Raw genomic sequence first — 16,146 nt, forward strand, 5'->3', positions numbered from 1 at the left:
GTCATATCTGTGTAGGAAATAAATAAGAAATTGTCAAAGTATGACACCATCAACTTGGTGATTTGAATATTCATAACGACTGGTAAAGAAGTGTTTCTGAAAAAAAAGAATGTCTTAACTTCTTGATTTCTCACTTGATTTTGATCATTTTTGCATTGTTCTGCAAGGATTTTTGTTTCTCTATTTTAAAGGAAATTTATAAAATTCTGGAGTGGATTTCTTCTTTTAAAGAGAAGACATTACCAGGGCGCCCTCATTTTAAAAGTGATAGGGGCATTCCCTTGATAGAGACGGGACATAAATCACAAGGGAGACTGAAATGGAGACGTATCATGTCGGAGGAGAGCAAAGGGACACAATGTTCGAATGATGCAAAGTAAGTCAAATACTAACGTAAAAATAAAATGTGTCTGTGAGTGTGCGAGTGTGTGTGTCCGTTTCTGTCCAGTATTACATGCATAACTCTCATCATCCTACACAAACTCACACCGCCTGGCACATGAGAAAGGAGATAGAAATTGATACTAATATTGCTAAGGTAACTGCGTCACCATTTATTTCACTTAAATTTTCATTATGATTTTCCTTTTTCAGTTTATGCTTGAATTTATATCATCTTCATAAAGAGGAAGAGGTAGAAGAAAAAAACTCCAATGACTACAAGTGGTTTTACAATTATGACAAAACACTTGCTGAGAAGATCATTACACGATACTGTAACGAGTAATAAGTAACAAGTACAACGTATGACGACGAAATTGCAAGTATAACAAGCACAGTGTACAACAAAATTGCAATAAGTGCAAAAACAAAAGGACTTTCAAGGTTTCATTTATAAACACCTTTACAAGTGCAGAATGCAAACAATCATTAGAATGTTGTCATGTTCCTCTTTTGAAAAACTACCATACAGACACTGACAGAAACAAACGAACATACAAAAACTGAACACTAGGAGAACTTCTATGAAGCCTGTTGACCTCTAATTGTACAATCGCAGCCACATAACATGCCTTAACACTGCGATTATTGCTTCTTCAGTAATCATAAGCATGGAGACAAACGTAAATACAAATTCGCATTTGTCGACGGAGAATGCCAGTGAAATTGTCGAGTGACATCAAGCAGAGAGATAGAAGTGTAACCTCGTCGCTTCTCGACACTAGAACCCAGCCAGAGGGACAAAATAGTCGTGGACAGTCTGAATAGAACGAGCATGTCGGTGTGGTATTTCATTGACCTGAAAGAATTCCGAAAGCAACAAAACAGATGTCACAATAATATTGTTAAAGAAGCAACAACAAAAAAGTAAAAAGATGTCATGGTGATATTGTTATCAAAAATAGGACAAATTATGTAAGATTATGATTATGCTTTAATGATTACGATAAAAATGAGATTTAAGATATGAAATGATAATGGACAGTGGTGTTATTGATAGAAATATCAGTAATGATGCTAAACAGTTCCGATTATGACGATGATAACCATCATATTGATAAAAATACTAATAGGGAGAGTAAAACACCTTGTTCACACTTAAGGAGCATATAATTGTCTTAGAATAGTATGCATCTTTGGGGAAGAATAGATAAAAGAAGTACCGAACATTCTTCTTTCGTTCTTTAAAACAACAACAACAACAACATTAAGAGCAATCGATTCACTTGGCTGATTATGAATAGATATGCTTTCTATAAATAATACATAATGATGAATGTATGGTTTTTTAACAAAAACAGTAAAAGAAATCACATAACATTTACTTCATAACCTTTACCGCAACGTTGTTCGTGCTCGATGCGCATTTTGCATCCATGTTGAGAGATTTGATTGGATATGTATATAAATCATATACATAATATGTTGTGTATACAAAGCCTGCGAATTATACGCACGTAATGTCAGCATATAGGTCTATCATTTACAATGTATTTTGTAAACAGGCGTAATATTCATATACTGCAACTTTGACTCTGCCGGAAAATGTGCATAATTCTTGAATAACTTCACTCATTTTATCTGCGTTCAAACTTTATTTATAATTTTACCTACACTCTAGCGGTTAAACACATGGACAGTGTCGACTGAGACATCCCGCCAGACCAGTGAAACGTTGTGTTTTGGCGGTATCACCCGGAAGGGATTTAAAGATATCGTGTTGTAATTTCTTTAATCATTCTTTTCAGTCAACATCACATTGATGATCATAATTATCAAAATCTATAACCTCCACAAGTTTACGCGTAATTAAATGGAAATGTTTGCATAAATATGAAATGTACACACATGCTTGCATTTTTGTACACTGTGTATCTAAAGATTTCCTGTTTGTTGTTTTAGTCTTTTTCGAAGTTATTTATATGGATAGTATGTTCTAATGAAAACTCCTTGGAAAAAAAAACAAAGAAAAAATGTTGTTGTTCTTGTTTTGTTTTTGTTTGTTTGTTTGTTTGTTTGTTTGTTTGTTTTTGTTTGTTTGTGTGGTTTTTGTTTTTGTTTTTGTTTTTTTTTTTTGGGGGGGGGGTCACAAATATGAAAATGACTGCAGCACAGCCAAACATACCTCTTGCTGGCAGTAACTGGGGAGGGTGAACCAGGCATCAGGATCGGGGATGCCTTCGGTCATATTAAAGACTCCGGAAGTAGTCACCATGGGAACTAAATGTAGTAGGACAAGGTATGTTTGGTTCAAAATACAAGTATTATTCCATATAACAACCAATCCCGGTAAAGGTAAAACAAAAACAAAAATAATAATGCCATAAGGATAAAAAATCAATGCTGCGTAATCACAACACTACTATAGGCAATAGTAACAGAGATTTAATTTTGCTAACGCCATTGTTTAAGATTAAGCTGGCTATTGTCACTTTTTACAAGGTCAGGTTCTGTTAATTTGATACATGTTATGCTACAATCACACACGACCGGGTTTCGAACCGGGGCCATAAGGAATTAAAACCGTATCGACTCGGTTCGAGCAGTAGAGACCCGCATTGACCCGCATGGTAACCCGTGTCAATTCCTGATGGATTCCGGGGGGGGGGGGGGGGGGGGGGGTTCGATACGGCGGTGAAAAATCTTTGGTCATGTTCAAAATTTTTTCACGGTTTTCAATTCCGTATTGATATCCGAGATTGACCCGGTTCGAACCGCATTGACTCCTATCGACCCACTGCAACCCGCAGCGTCTGCGTAAAACAGTATGGACCCTTGCCGTATACCGCATTGCCTTCATGCAACGGATGATGACAAGGTTTACATCCTGGTCGGTACGGGTCGAAGCGGGTGGACACGGGTCGATAGTGGTCGGAAAGGATTTAAAACGGATTTTTGTACGGTTACCTACGGGTCATTACGGGTCTCTACCGCTCGAACCGGGCCAATACGGATTTAATTCCTTATGGAACCGGTTCGAAATCCGGCCGTGTGTGAATGTAGCATAAATTACCCCGTAGATATAAATTATAGAGTGATGTCACATTATTCCAGAGGCTAATTACATATCTGAAGAGAAATAAGGTTCGTTTTAATCAAAAGTTCGGTAATTGTTTTTACTTTGATGGATTACGAAACCTACGGAATTACAAATCTTATTCTATGTTCGGATTAACGTACTTTCGAAGTATCGAACCTGCGGAGTGACGAACATTTTCCAATCAATGCAGTGAAAAACATCGAAATAACGAACCTTATTTCATTTTCTGATAGACGAAGCTCCGAAATAACGAAGTGTAACAGTATTTTTACCCGTGTATTTGCGAGAAAGCCTGGAAGTAATTAAAAGTGGTACGCCTCATAACATCTGACGGCTGAAATTCTCTCTTATATCTATTCAAAACTGTGACCTGAACGAAAAAGGCATATTTTATTTTATTTTTTTTTTTGGGGGGGGGGAGGTAACACTTGTAAGCTCATATTATGAGATATGCAATAGTTGCATCTCTAGAGAGAGGAAGAATATACCTGATTCAGATCCCTGGTAGCGAACACCAACGAATGAGTTACCAGCTGGGTAACAGTTCTTTGGGATGACAGTGGCCGATACTCTCCCATCCACAGGGTCCTTCGGGGTGGACATCTCGTATGACCAGACGTCAACCATAAGTCCAGAAGGTCCGCCGATTGACATGGTATCATAGAACGTAGCATTCTCTAGGGAATTAGAATGGAAAAGAAAGAGGTGGCACAAAAAAGATGAAATGAGATTCAGAGTTAAACTACATGTAGATCCTTAAAAACAGCGACATACTACTTTTCGTCTCAAGACGTACATGTATCTTTTAATTAGTAATTTAGTAGAATTTTCAAGGAACTAAAAGTGTGATGAATTTTACAGTTAAGCATATTACACGCCAGATAATGGTTTCATTGCCTACCTGGAACGCAGTTCTGAAAAGCCGGTGCGGTGACTGGTTGTTTGATACAAAGTTTGTATTGGTCGTAGATGATCCACTGGAAATTTCCCGCCTGAAGTCAGTAAAAAGGGAGCGCATGTGAGAACAGACAAAATAAAAGAAAGTACAACAGTGCAACACAACACAAAGGGGGAAAAAACGCATCTCCTGATTTTAAGTGAGGATTCAAAATATATAAAACGGGACCAGATGATCAATCTTAAATTGTATATATTTTCTGAAAAAAAATCACTCTTCAATATAACTTCTAAATAACAAGCTTATGATCATAAAATTGACAATCAATTTTCTTGTGGCTTTTGTAAGACGTTTTTTGCAGAATTGTGTAATATTATAAGAATTACATACGTGTCCTTGGTCCTATTATAAAAAAAAAAACCTTCACACACTCTTTACTTTCGACTTAAAAAAAGGACCATGACGCTTTTTTAAAATTTAAGAGTTGTCATGAATAAAATGCGATAAAGAAGTGTGTCAAAACTATTAAAACTGATAATGACTCTCTTGTGGTTGATGAGGAGTATTATATTTGACTTTTTTATCCCATTTATCGCCAAGAACACAGATTGGTGAGATTAGTACTCTGATAGTTGCGGACCGTCTAAGCCAATTTTCTCAGTTAACACCTTTTGCAGTGTCTACTTTCTTTCATTCATTCAGATTTAGAGTTAATTTGTTCTGACTTTCGCATTATTTTAAAATATATAGACCCGAAATCACAAAGGTGCATGGTACAATTGAAACCATGTTTTCAACCATGGACAATTTGTGTGGAGCGCCAAGTGTCGAATGAAATTTCGTTACGAAATTAGTCATTTTGTCGACGTACTGACAATTTCGTCGACAAAAATCCTTAATATTCATTTCGTTGCAAAATGATCGTTTCGTTGACGAAATGACTGATTTCGTAACGAAATAGGTCATGCAACACTTGGCGCTCCATAAAAATTGTCCATGGTTTTAAATCATTGTTTCAATTATACTACCTTCGTGAGTTCGGGCCATAAATATTGTTCTTTTAGAATATGTCCTTGAAGAGAAAAAAAAAAACATGTGTTTCGACTTATTGGAAATGGCGGTGTTGTGTAATATGCTAACTGTCGCGGGATAAAATAAAATCCGACGAGAAATGAGGCTGGTATAGCACGCTCAAGGCATATGACATGGCATCCTATAAAAGTCAGAACAATGAGGGGGTGTCAATAAAAACTGTTGTTACTTAGAATAACTCCCATAAATATCCATAGCAAGTTTGAATGAAATCCGACAGATTTATCTTACGTGGCATCATTCCCAACCGGTACACTGAGGGCACCGCGACGTGCCGTCAGTACAAACAATTGTGTTCTAAATGTAGAATGACCACCCATCAAGTCTAAATTAAATCCGTTGAGGAACATCCAAGTTGTAGCATAAATAAGCATTTTTGCAAATTTTGACCAGCTGAGGGTGGTCGTTGACTCTGTAAAAGGTGATACAGTGGGGGCAGCATTGCCAATAGGTATTCATGTCTAGATTTGTCTATGACACATTGACATACCAAATTTGGAAGAAGAAAAAAAACAGTCTAGAAACGCGGCCAGTATCGGGCACACAATATTTACCTTTTATAAGACAGAACAAATGAGGGAGCCACCACCTACAAAAATATGCGTCTTTGTTTTACCATTATGAACCTTTATAGCAAACTTGAAGGTGATCAAAGAAGAACTGCAGCCAGTAGAACGCTTACAAGAAGCTTACAAGACGGCGGCGGCGTCGCGACGAGGCCAAATGTATAGCATCCTTCTAACTCTTTTCGGTGAATACAATAATCGCTGTATTGCACAGATAATGATTTCTAGATCATTTACGTTCTCTTTCTTTTCCGTGTGTAATAACGTAATTTTTTTACGCCATTGGTGGGAAAAAAACAAGCTCACAAGGTCCAGTTAATTGAATCAGCAGAAATGTTTTGAATGTGCATGTAATCGTGTGGTGTCAGTGTATTCAACGGGAAAATTAAGAACAGAACATGATACTAATATGACAACAGGTATATTTTAGTAGGAATGACCTAGCTCTCATTTAAGTTGATTCGAGCTAACACAGTTTGAAGTGATCCTGAGAAACATTACCGTGCTGAACTTTTGAACAAGGCGATAGCTGATGGAGGTATCATTCAGGAAAGCAATCGTCACGTTCAGTCCGAACCTTTTGTTTGTGAAGTCATACGCCCCGTAGGAGTTGGAGTACAGGGCCGTGGGTCCTGGATCGGACTCACCGATTGTGGAGCCTGCATGGAGCGAAGAGCACGTGATATATGTGACCGTGCATCACAAAACGAACAAAAAGTCGCACCCCTTGATTTTACGTGAGGACTAAAAAAAAGGTGAAATGGGTCAACTGGGTCAATCTTGAGTTTTTCATATTTTCTGGAAGAGCTACAAAGTATCCTTCTACATTACTATTTAGTTTGGGATCATAACATGAATGGGAAAGTGTGTTATCAGTTGTTTTTCTACAACGATTTTTTTTATAAGGAGAATAGAATGATCAGGTGTGTCTTTGAGAGTCCCCTTTTCATTTTTTGAAATGCTTTACACACTCTTCACTTTCAAATCTGATGACTTTTGAAGAGATAACTCTACTGCTCTGAAAGTTTGCATTGATAACACTGAATAATGGGCAGAATGTGTTAATAGAACATTCCCCAAATTCAGCTTAATCTGATAATCTCTTCATCGTTGTTGTTCCAGTGGTTTACATCCTGTGTTTTGTCCCTTTCATTACACAGCCAGCACAGCTTGTTGAAGATTAAGCGCTTGAATAGACACTGTACTTCAGAGCCTCTTTTCTCAGTTCACACTTTTTCAGAGTGTGTGCTTCCTTTTTAGATATGTTAAGGGAGTCCATTTATTTTTGAGTTATACATCATTTTAAAGCTTAGAGTTTGCTCTTTTAGAATCTACCCTAAACGGAAAAACCTATCTGGCGACTTTTTCTTGGTTTTATGGTGCAGGGTCACATAATAATAGTTATCAACGCAACATTCATCACTTCAATTTGAACATGAGCTTATAGAAGGCAAATAGACTGCAGCGCTATGATATCAGGTGCGCAATGACGTACCTTAGAAAAGACGTAAAATATAAATTGTCATTACCGTGATTCCTAAAATGAAAAGAATTTGAAGTAAATACTGATAGGCCCTAAATACACATGATTACTCACCTCGATCCCTCATCTCGATCTCCTGATAATAATGCAGACAATGAAAGCTCGAAAACTTTTATGAAAGGATTTCGAGCTACCACTCGTCCAAGTGACGTGTACTCTTTGACGATTAAAGAGTGGATGATGTACAATGTATCTCCTGGCTCAACTTCAAAATCGATGAAAATTTCGTTCTGATTGAAAAATGTTTTTGCTTGAATGGAGCGTGAACGTATAATTATTGTTTTGAACCTTAACACGAGTTTCTAAAACTAATCTTCAGCGTTGGTTCTTCACTATATTCAAATACCAAAACGGATTTTCTTTTTTATTCATTTTTTAAAATAAGATATGACACAATTTCTCGTAATTTCTTTGCTGAAATTGTTTTATTCAAGAAAAAGTAAAGCAATGATACATGAGGTGTGGGTTTTCTTCAATCTTGTTTTCCTCAACAAATGACATTTGTAGACCAGCACAAAAATGCCAGCAGTTACCATGCTGGGGCGCTGTGGCATAGTGGATAAGACTCCCGACTCCATATTGGAGGACGGGAGTTCGATTCCCGCCCAGTACTTGTCCTTGGACAAGATGATTTTACCCACAATGTCCCTCTAAACCCAGGTGTTATAAATGGGTACCTGGCAATGCTAGTGCAATGATAATGGCAGGGCCCTCTGGCAGAGCAGTGGTAACAGAAGAGGCCACCCTGGATAAAGAAGACATTACTATAATTATTTTGCCATTATTATCTTACAAATTTCATTTGTAGTGGGAAACAGGATTGAAGAAAGCTCCAACTTCGACCTTCAACCCTCTGCTTTATAATCTCTTGCTTTCATAATTATAATGAAACATACCTCTACCAGGCAACATAAAACCACACACATTGCACAAGAACACATACCATATGCACACGAAATGTAAATGATTACATTTGTACAGCAGCCATACACAAAGAACAAAGGTAAACTTTCACGAGGTTTGTTCATGCCATATTAGGCGTTTTCACATCAGCCCGATAAAGATCCAAGCTCGAGATATTTTTTAACTTCCCAAGTCAGAAAATAGCGCACTATTTCGAAACATCGGGCTGATGTGAAAACGCCTATCGACATTGAAATCAATGGAAGGTTTTGTATACCATCAGAGCCATTCTTTACATTGCACTAAACTTACTTGAAAGTCAGCAGAAGTCGAACAAGAAAGGTCAATCCGAGAGAGCTAAACACACACACACACACACACACACACACACACACACAACCACAACGATGCTAAGTTGGTATTAAAGTGACTGTTCAACTAGTAAGGTCTACTTGTTCAGCCTTTATGCATTTCGTAACAGTACAACATTTGTGAAGGTTTGCATTGTTGCAAGATTTATCTGATTGATTTTGATCTATCTTTGCAAAGATTTGAATAAAAATTATAATGGGTAGATAGTGTTGAGTCTAAGGACACAATATCAAGAAAGAACACAACAATGTACAAAATTCGAAGCACTAGCAACACTACACGTACACGGGAGACCGAACGTAAATCGGCACTCGCAAAGAAAACTTTAGGATTTTGGCGCCTACAAAACATCATAGGCCGCGTTTATAAGACTTTGAGAATCACTGTTTTGGAACACTGATTCGGAACACTGATTTGAAACACGTTTTTGTCAGGAGAGCGATTGTGCGATTTGAAACAGTGTTTCAAAATATTGTTTCAAATCACGGCTAGCGTTTACAAGATTTTTATTTCTTTGCTAGAAACACTGTCTGGCCAGAAACAGTGTTTCAAAACACTGTTTCTGACCAGAAAAATCTTATAAACACACCATTACATGCGTCGGTCTGATGAGGGATGCAAAGAATGATGTAATAGACAGAGGATTGAAACTGTGAAAAAAATAACAAGAAACACAGAGACACAACACAGATCCTCACACAAACATACCAGCACAACGTGAGGATTCAGCCACACATTACTAATAAAACAAACAAATTGGCACGAATTCACGAAGGTGGTACGACTGAAAACATGCTTTAAACCATGGACAATTTGTACTGAGCGCCAAGTGTCGCATGACCTATTTCGTTGCAAAATGACCACATTTCTTCCACGAAATGATTGATATTTCGTAACGAAATAGGTCATGCGACACTTGGCGCTCCATACAACTTGTCCATGGTTTAAACCATGGTTTCAATAATTATAACACCTTCGTGAATTCGGGCCATAGAGTACGAAAGGAAGCGAAGGCTCGCGGCTTACCAACACCCGCCATGAACTGGTCCGGAGTGCAGCATCGCTTCTGAGCACTCACTGCCACTACTGCCACCAACGTCAAAAGGAGCGACAGTCTCGCCATACTTGAATGCACGCTAAAGGTAGACACGAAGAAAAGAATGAGCCATAATGATGACGATATCAGTAAATTTTTGCAAATAGACGTGCCTTGCGATCATCTCATGAGGTTACAAGTGAGCTAATTCCTATCGCTATACAGCTAGGATATACAGACAATCCTCCCAATTTATTCTGTGAAGGAAACTTCTCTTACAAAGCCTATTATTTCGATGTATTAAAAATTGATTCTCTTAAGTCGTGGAAGTACTGAGAACTTACCCTGCTGTGCACATCGACACAATTACATAACAATCACTATTCTTTATCGTAAGGATGATTGACTCATTCTGAACTTGCACAAGTACAATTTCCTTTACCAGGACAATCGTTTATGTATGATGATGTCAGCCCTCAAACTGTCATAACCATGGTTAGATTGGCAGCTTAATATTTTGAAACTTGAAAAAAAAAATAGTGTGAAGTAGAGACCAAGAAGCAAGTCGTATCACAGCCTAACGGATTTAGTCCATGCGGTTTAAAGTCTATGAAAGGTGGTTCGTTTTTATACGAGAAACTTTCACAATGTTGGCTTTTCCCCAGTGGCTTTTGAAAATAATTGACTTGCTCATATCAGGATACAAAGATAAATCATATATTTTTAGAATGCTTCTAGATCACGACGCTTAGAAAACATCACGTCCTGGTGATCCCATGGACATAATCAGGAGCAAAGACATGATTTGATTTGATTTGATTTGATTTGATTTGATTTATTGACTTCTGTATTCCATATATGTATCATTGTACATGAACATAATCAACATACATTGTTGGAGCCACACATAAACATCAGTTGTTAACAAATTATTTTTCTTCATTGCCTTTCAACACAATGTACAGCAGAAAGGTATCAGCAATACAACCTCACAATGAATAATACAGCAGGGCTACAGCTTAAGCGTGGCTTGATTTCCGTGCAGCCCTCGTACCTTAAACACATAGAAAAAAAAATAGGAGGGAAGGATGACTTGCGCAGAGATAAGATAGTAGAAAGGAGAAAGGGAAAGGAGGGGAAAAAAGATAATGATCTTTTAGTGTGTCAAACAGACATTAATTATCAAAAAGATTCTAACAAGAAAAAAGTGGGTGGTAGAACAACGTATTCTTTTTAGGGTAAGTGTTTGGCCCTGAAAAAGGCCTATACATGTCCCGACGTTTCGGCAAGCACGTGTAGACCGTTGCACCGTTAAGCCTTTAACCACCCAAAGTTCTACCGCCACGGAAGCCTTAAAACTTTCAAGAAAATAATTGATATCACTTTGGTAAATAACCGTAACACCTAGTAAACAGACAGCAAAATACGTCACAAATTGTTCACTTTAATATCAAGCCAATAATATCAACTTTCCACTCATCATACTGACATTTCTGGAACCAGTCGAGTGGTACAAAATACAAATCTAGATGCCAAGCATGCTCACTAAGATACAGTATATCGGTAATAAAAGTCAGTATGTTTTCGATTGGGAGACAGAAAGGTCTAAGGCTAAGGCTTTCAGCCGTTTGAGCTTGTTTGGGAGCGGAGAGAAATGCTTGCATCATCTTGAAGACTAAACACTAGAGAGAAAATGATGTTATGGCTGTGCGTGGCAATTCGCATAAGTCCATCGAAAGAGAACACCGAAATCAAGATTAAAAGAAAAACCGTGCAAACTATGGTCTTGAAAGGGATCATAAATGTAGTATCGGTTGAGTTGAGAAATCCGATTTTACCTCTTTGCGAGGTACTAAGAAACCACTACATGAATATTGTTAAAATTATTTGTTAAGAAAGAAGATTTCTAAGTTTATTTGATGAACATTGGTTAAAATGGATGAGATATCCAAAACAAAATTAAACAAAGAGATCCTAATAAAAAATGGGTCCCATCATCGTTTTGGATATCTCAGACAGTTCCGTATCGATGTTCATCAAGTTAACTTTGAATTTCTGTTGGAATTGTATGCTCTTTCATATTTTATATGAAGTTTCTCATTAAAAAAATAATATAAAACCTCAAGCACGTACATCTCAACCAATTAGTGTACCATCCCTTCAACACTTCAACACGTGCACGCCTGCTTTAGTAGTAGCTACAGGTATGTCCCAGCCAGGAATTGTATCATGCTAAACTACTTTTCGACCCATATCTATCTATCGCCAGATAACTTACCGATACAAGATGTTCGTCTGACAGATTTCCGAACCACACGTATATAATTCAAGTCGCCGTCCGCGCAGTAGTATGTCTTCTTTGATACGAGCTACGCGTTTATATACATTGACCCCATCTCCCTAGAGGCTGTAAATGCTAGCGTAGGTCGTCTGCTGTCGCTTGGGTACAGAGTCCAAAAACACGGCGTCGTATAGTGTGTTGTCGGTACAACACAATAACAAGAACAAAAGCCACACTGCTTTACACTAAAGTACATAGACTATATAGTATTAGGATGTTGGCGGTGATTGGTGAGTGGTGGCGGTGGATCGAACACGTCGCCGTATCCCACGTGCTATTGAGTAAACGTTTTCTTCGGTTGATCAGGTGACGTTTTGTGCCTAAATAAAGACATGACGTGAAGTATACAATGCACGTGATATGCACTCCCGAGCCCAATCGATACATCAACCGGCTTTAAGTTGTACAGTATGTCCAGATAGCACGCAGCTATATTTGACGGCGTGTTCAGAGCGATCTCTGCTTTAATAGCTCAATCTAAGAAGAAAGATAATAACAGGGTAAAAACACAAAACTATTCGTTATGGATAACTTCACAATGCCCCTGCACCTAATTGTGAGTGTAAACAAGATTTAAAAAAAAAAAACAAGTATACATCTGTACCATGCATATCCCTCTTCCTCAGTCAGATGGTTCGGTACGCTATTACATACCAGTAACCATCTCTGTATTCAGTATCAGAAATGAGTAGCAGTTGCTGCTATCGTATCCATTTTTCGTCGATATCTCCCACTTTAAAGTCCTCACTTTGATTGTTTAGTAAATGTGCATTTATTTAGCGTACACCTATCTGCCTATAGTAATCGAGAAGACCCAGTGCGCATTACAATACTTCATAGATAAACACCAGTGGAAAACAATCAATTTTCTGAGGTTTAAAAATTTTTTAGGTGGCTGTGTAGCCACCCCAAATTTTCAAGCAACATTATTCCACGATGCTACAACAGCATAGGAGTGATCTCTACATGAACAGGTGGATGACAGTGGTAGGTAATGCTTTTCTGATTCTGGATGAAGACGTATTTAATATAATCCGTTTGTATTTTTCTAAAAAACTCTGCCTCGAAAGATTTACAACATTGCTTAAATTACGTGTCTGATCATTTCGTTTATATCATCTCATCTTATCTTATCTTATCTTATCTTATCTTATCTTATCTTATCTTATCTTATCTTATCTTATCTTATCTTGCCTTATCTTGAGTTTTAACTGCACCGTGCCAATTTCATACGTTGTTATAAAACAATGTTTTGTTTAACTTACCTGGGTCCTCAAGAAAAGCAGTACATGCACAATGATTTTAATAGCCAAAGAATTTGTGACAAATAAATAGTCACATAGCGAAACATGCAATAAGCTCTTAATAGTCGTGTTATTTCTGCAGGTACTAAAATAATTTCCAATTCGTTTGACTTCATATTCATCATATTTTTGCTTTTGTGCAATAGCCGTAAAAAGTAAAGGATTTTAAAGAAGGACAGTTTTAATAGGGCTGTAAGATTGTTATCTCGGGTGCTGTTCGCTATTCCGAAGGTTCGCTATTCCGAAGGTTCGTTATTCCGTTGGGTTGTTAATCCGAAACACACAAATTCCCCATGCCTAGATATTCGTTAATCCGAAAATGAAAAAGGGTTCGTTAATCCGAACATTTGTGGCGTTATTCCGAAGGCTTGTTATTCCGAAGATTCGTTAATCTGAAAATGAAATTCGGAACAATGAACCTTCGGAATAACGAGCTGTAACCGCTATCTTTGACATGTTTGGTGTGCACGTACACTGTAATTTAAATTACTTAAACCACCTTAATTCCCAGTAGGAACACATAGGATTACTTCTGTTGTGCATTATGTACCCAAGGGAAATGTTACCTTTTCTTCAAATTTGAATGTCCCAAAATTGAATTACCATGTACACATTGTACATGGTGATATAAGTCATCATGTTCTTGGTGATAAAAGTCCGTTAATTCATTTCATGAAGACGAATAGAGAATATTTCTTGATACGCGCTAACAGATTTTATAAGCCTCTCGCTCTCTAAGTAACTATAATTATGCTGATTTTTTTTCTTTTGTCGTTCATTTCTTTTTTTCTTGGATGGGCATAATGTCTACACGGAGAATGAACTGTTTCGTAAATTGAAAGTAAAAAATAATGAGTTCGCGCGTCCTGTTTTTTTTTTTTTTTCATATTGTTGTAAGAAAGGATATCCTCTCCAACAAGGGCGCCGGAAGGGGGGGGGGGGTTGGGGGCAGTGGAGTTACTTCCCCCCCCCAAAAAAAAAAAAAAAAAAAAATATATATATATATATATATATATATTTTACGAGGCCAAGCGGGCTTGGCCTCGTAAGTGGTGGGTACTGCATCATTGGTATATGTGAGACGGAAGGAAAACTTGCAGTATAGACGTTGCTGTGGTGTTCAGTCTTGACTGAACCCCAAAAGCTCGGGGAATAAAGGCAAGACTAAACACCACTGCATCGTCTATACTGCAAGTTTTCCTTCCATCTCATATATATATATATATATATATATATATATATATATTGTGGGTTTTTTTTTTTGATGGGGGGGGAGCAAAACGAGTTTTTGCCCCCCCCCCCCCTCTAAAGTGTCCCTGTAACAAATAATTAATAAATTATTTAAAGACCAAAATGAAGAAATAAAGGCACTTTTCTTGTCTGAAAGTTGTCAATTTCATAACTGAAAATGCAAAATTTTCATAATTCATTATTAATATACATTATAATATCTATACACCGATATCTACTTGTGAGTAAATTTAGTGTATTGATGGTAGCCTCGCATCCTCGAGTGTGCCCCCTGAAACATACCTTTAGTAAACCTTACATTTTCCCTTTCTTCTATGCTTTTTAGCAATATAAGAAAAATTTTTATTGCTCGAACAATGTGATCACATTTAAGATTTGGACTCTTTCAGTGCCGTGTTTATTTCTTGTCCATAGGTTTGTGTGTGAAATTTGTTCACATTTGACTCACTGGCAGAGAAAAGGTTAATGAATACATTTCAGACGAATGGCAAAGTGAAAGTGGCTCGCTCGCTCTGTCCGTACATTTGATAGTAAAATGAACAGTTGTCATAAGTTATGATGATAGTCCTTCGCAGTGATGTTTGTTTTACTACGTTTAATTCCCTAAAAAATAGAATTAAAAAACGCGACTTTTACACTCTGTTTTTATATAAAGTCCCTACCGTGATACCCCCCCCCCCCCCCAAACAACCTCCCCCGCTCGGTTGCTTCGCTCCCTCGCCAAGAATCTCACACCGTCACATAATGTACCCCGGTATAGGCCCGGTCCCACTGGCCGATGGACACAAAACGTATGGAGAAAGGACACAGCGGACGAGCAAAATTTCGGGAGTGGTTCCATCCGCTTTCATCGGCTCCAGAAATTGACAAAATTGGTGAAAATTTGAGAAAACAGAACAGAAAAGAACGGACGTGGGTAGTATGTAGCGGGGATGTTAACCCGTTCCTTACCGGGACCTGGTATACCAGGTTCCCGTGGGAGCAACTCATTATACGGGAACCTGGTATACCAGGTTCCCACGATGAAGATAAGGATGCCTACTGTCGTGGTCTAAATTCATGTTTCTTTGAGTTGTAATGCCCAGAAAAAAATTGGTTTGATAAAGAGATAAGAATTCTTTCTATCTCCAAATGCTCACTTTATGTTGGAAAAAATTGTATATCACAGCATTATTACTTTTTTTCTGATTTAGTTTCCGCCTGCTTTGCTCTAAAACTCGTACGAGCATGTACACAAGCGATCGAAGCTGAGCTCCCATAGAACTCTATTCCAACCCTAAAAGGCTGACCTTCCTAAAAAGGCAATCCACCCCAAAACTAAACTCTTTAAGAACGAGAAAAAACATTCCTAAAGACGTT

General features: G+C 37.7%; 1 protein-coding gene across 1 annotated transcript; it reads right to left on the minus strand.

Moving 5' to 3' along the window:
* Window positions 1-223: 223 nt before the first annotated feature.
* Window positions 224-12,467, minus strand: LOC139717287 (development-specific protein LVN1.2-like). Its single transcript, XM_071628782.1, has 7 exons — window positions 12,170-12,467; window positions 9,882-9,991; window positions 6,539-6,696; window positions 4,383-4,473; window positions 3,970-4,158; window positions 2,567-2,661; window positions 224-1,240 (listed from the first exon to the last, which is right to left on the minus strand). Exons 2-7 carry the CDS (start codon window positions 9,976-9,978, stop codon window positions 1,163-1,165), a joined length of 708 nt encoding a protein of 235 aa, XP_071484883.1. The 5' UTR covers window positions 9,979-9,991; window positions 12,170-12,467; the 3' UTR covers window positions 224-1,162.
* Window positions 12,468-16,146: the final 3,679 nt, after the last annotated feature.

The sequence above is a fragment of the Diadema antillarum genome, unplaced genomic scaffold, assembly GCF_040938485.1.
Source record: "Diadema antillarum isolate AM-2024a unplaced genomic scaffold, OU_Dant_1.0 scf00000007, whole genome shotgun sequence".
NCBI classification, from domain to species: domain Eukaryota; kingdom Metazoa; phylum Echinodermata; class Echinoidea; order Diadematoida; family Diadematidae; genus Diadema; species Diadema antillarum.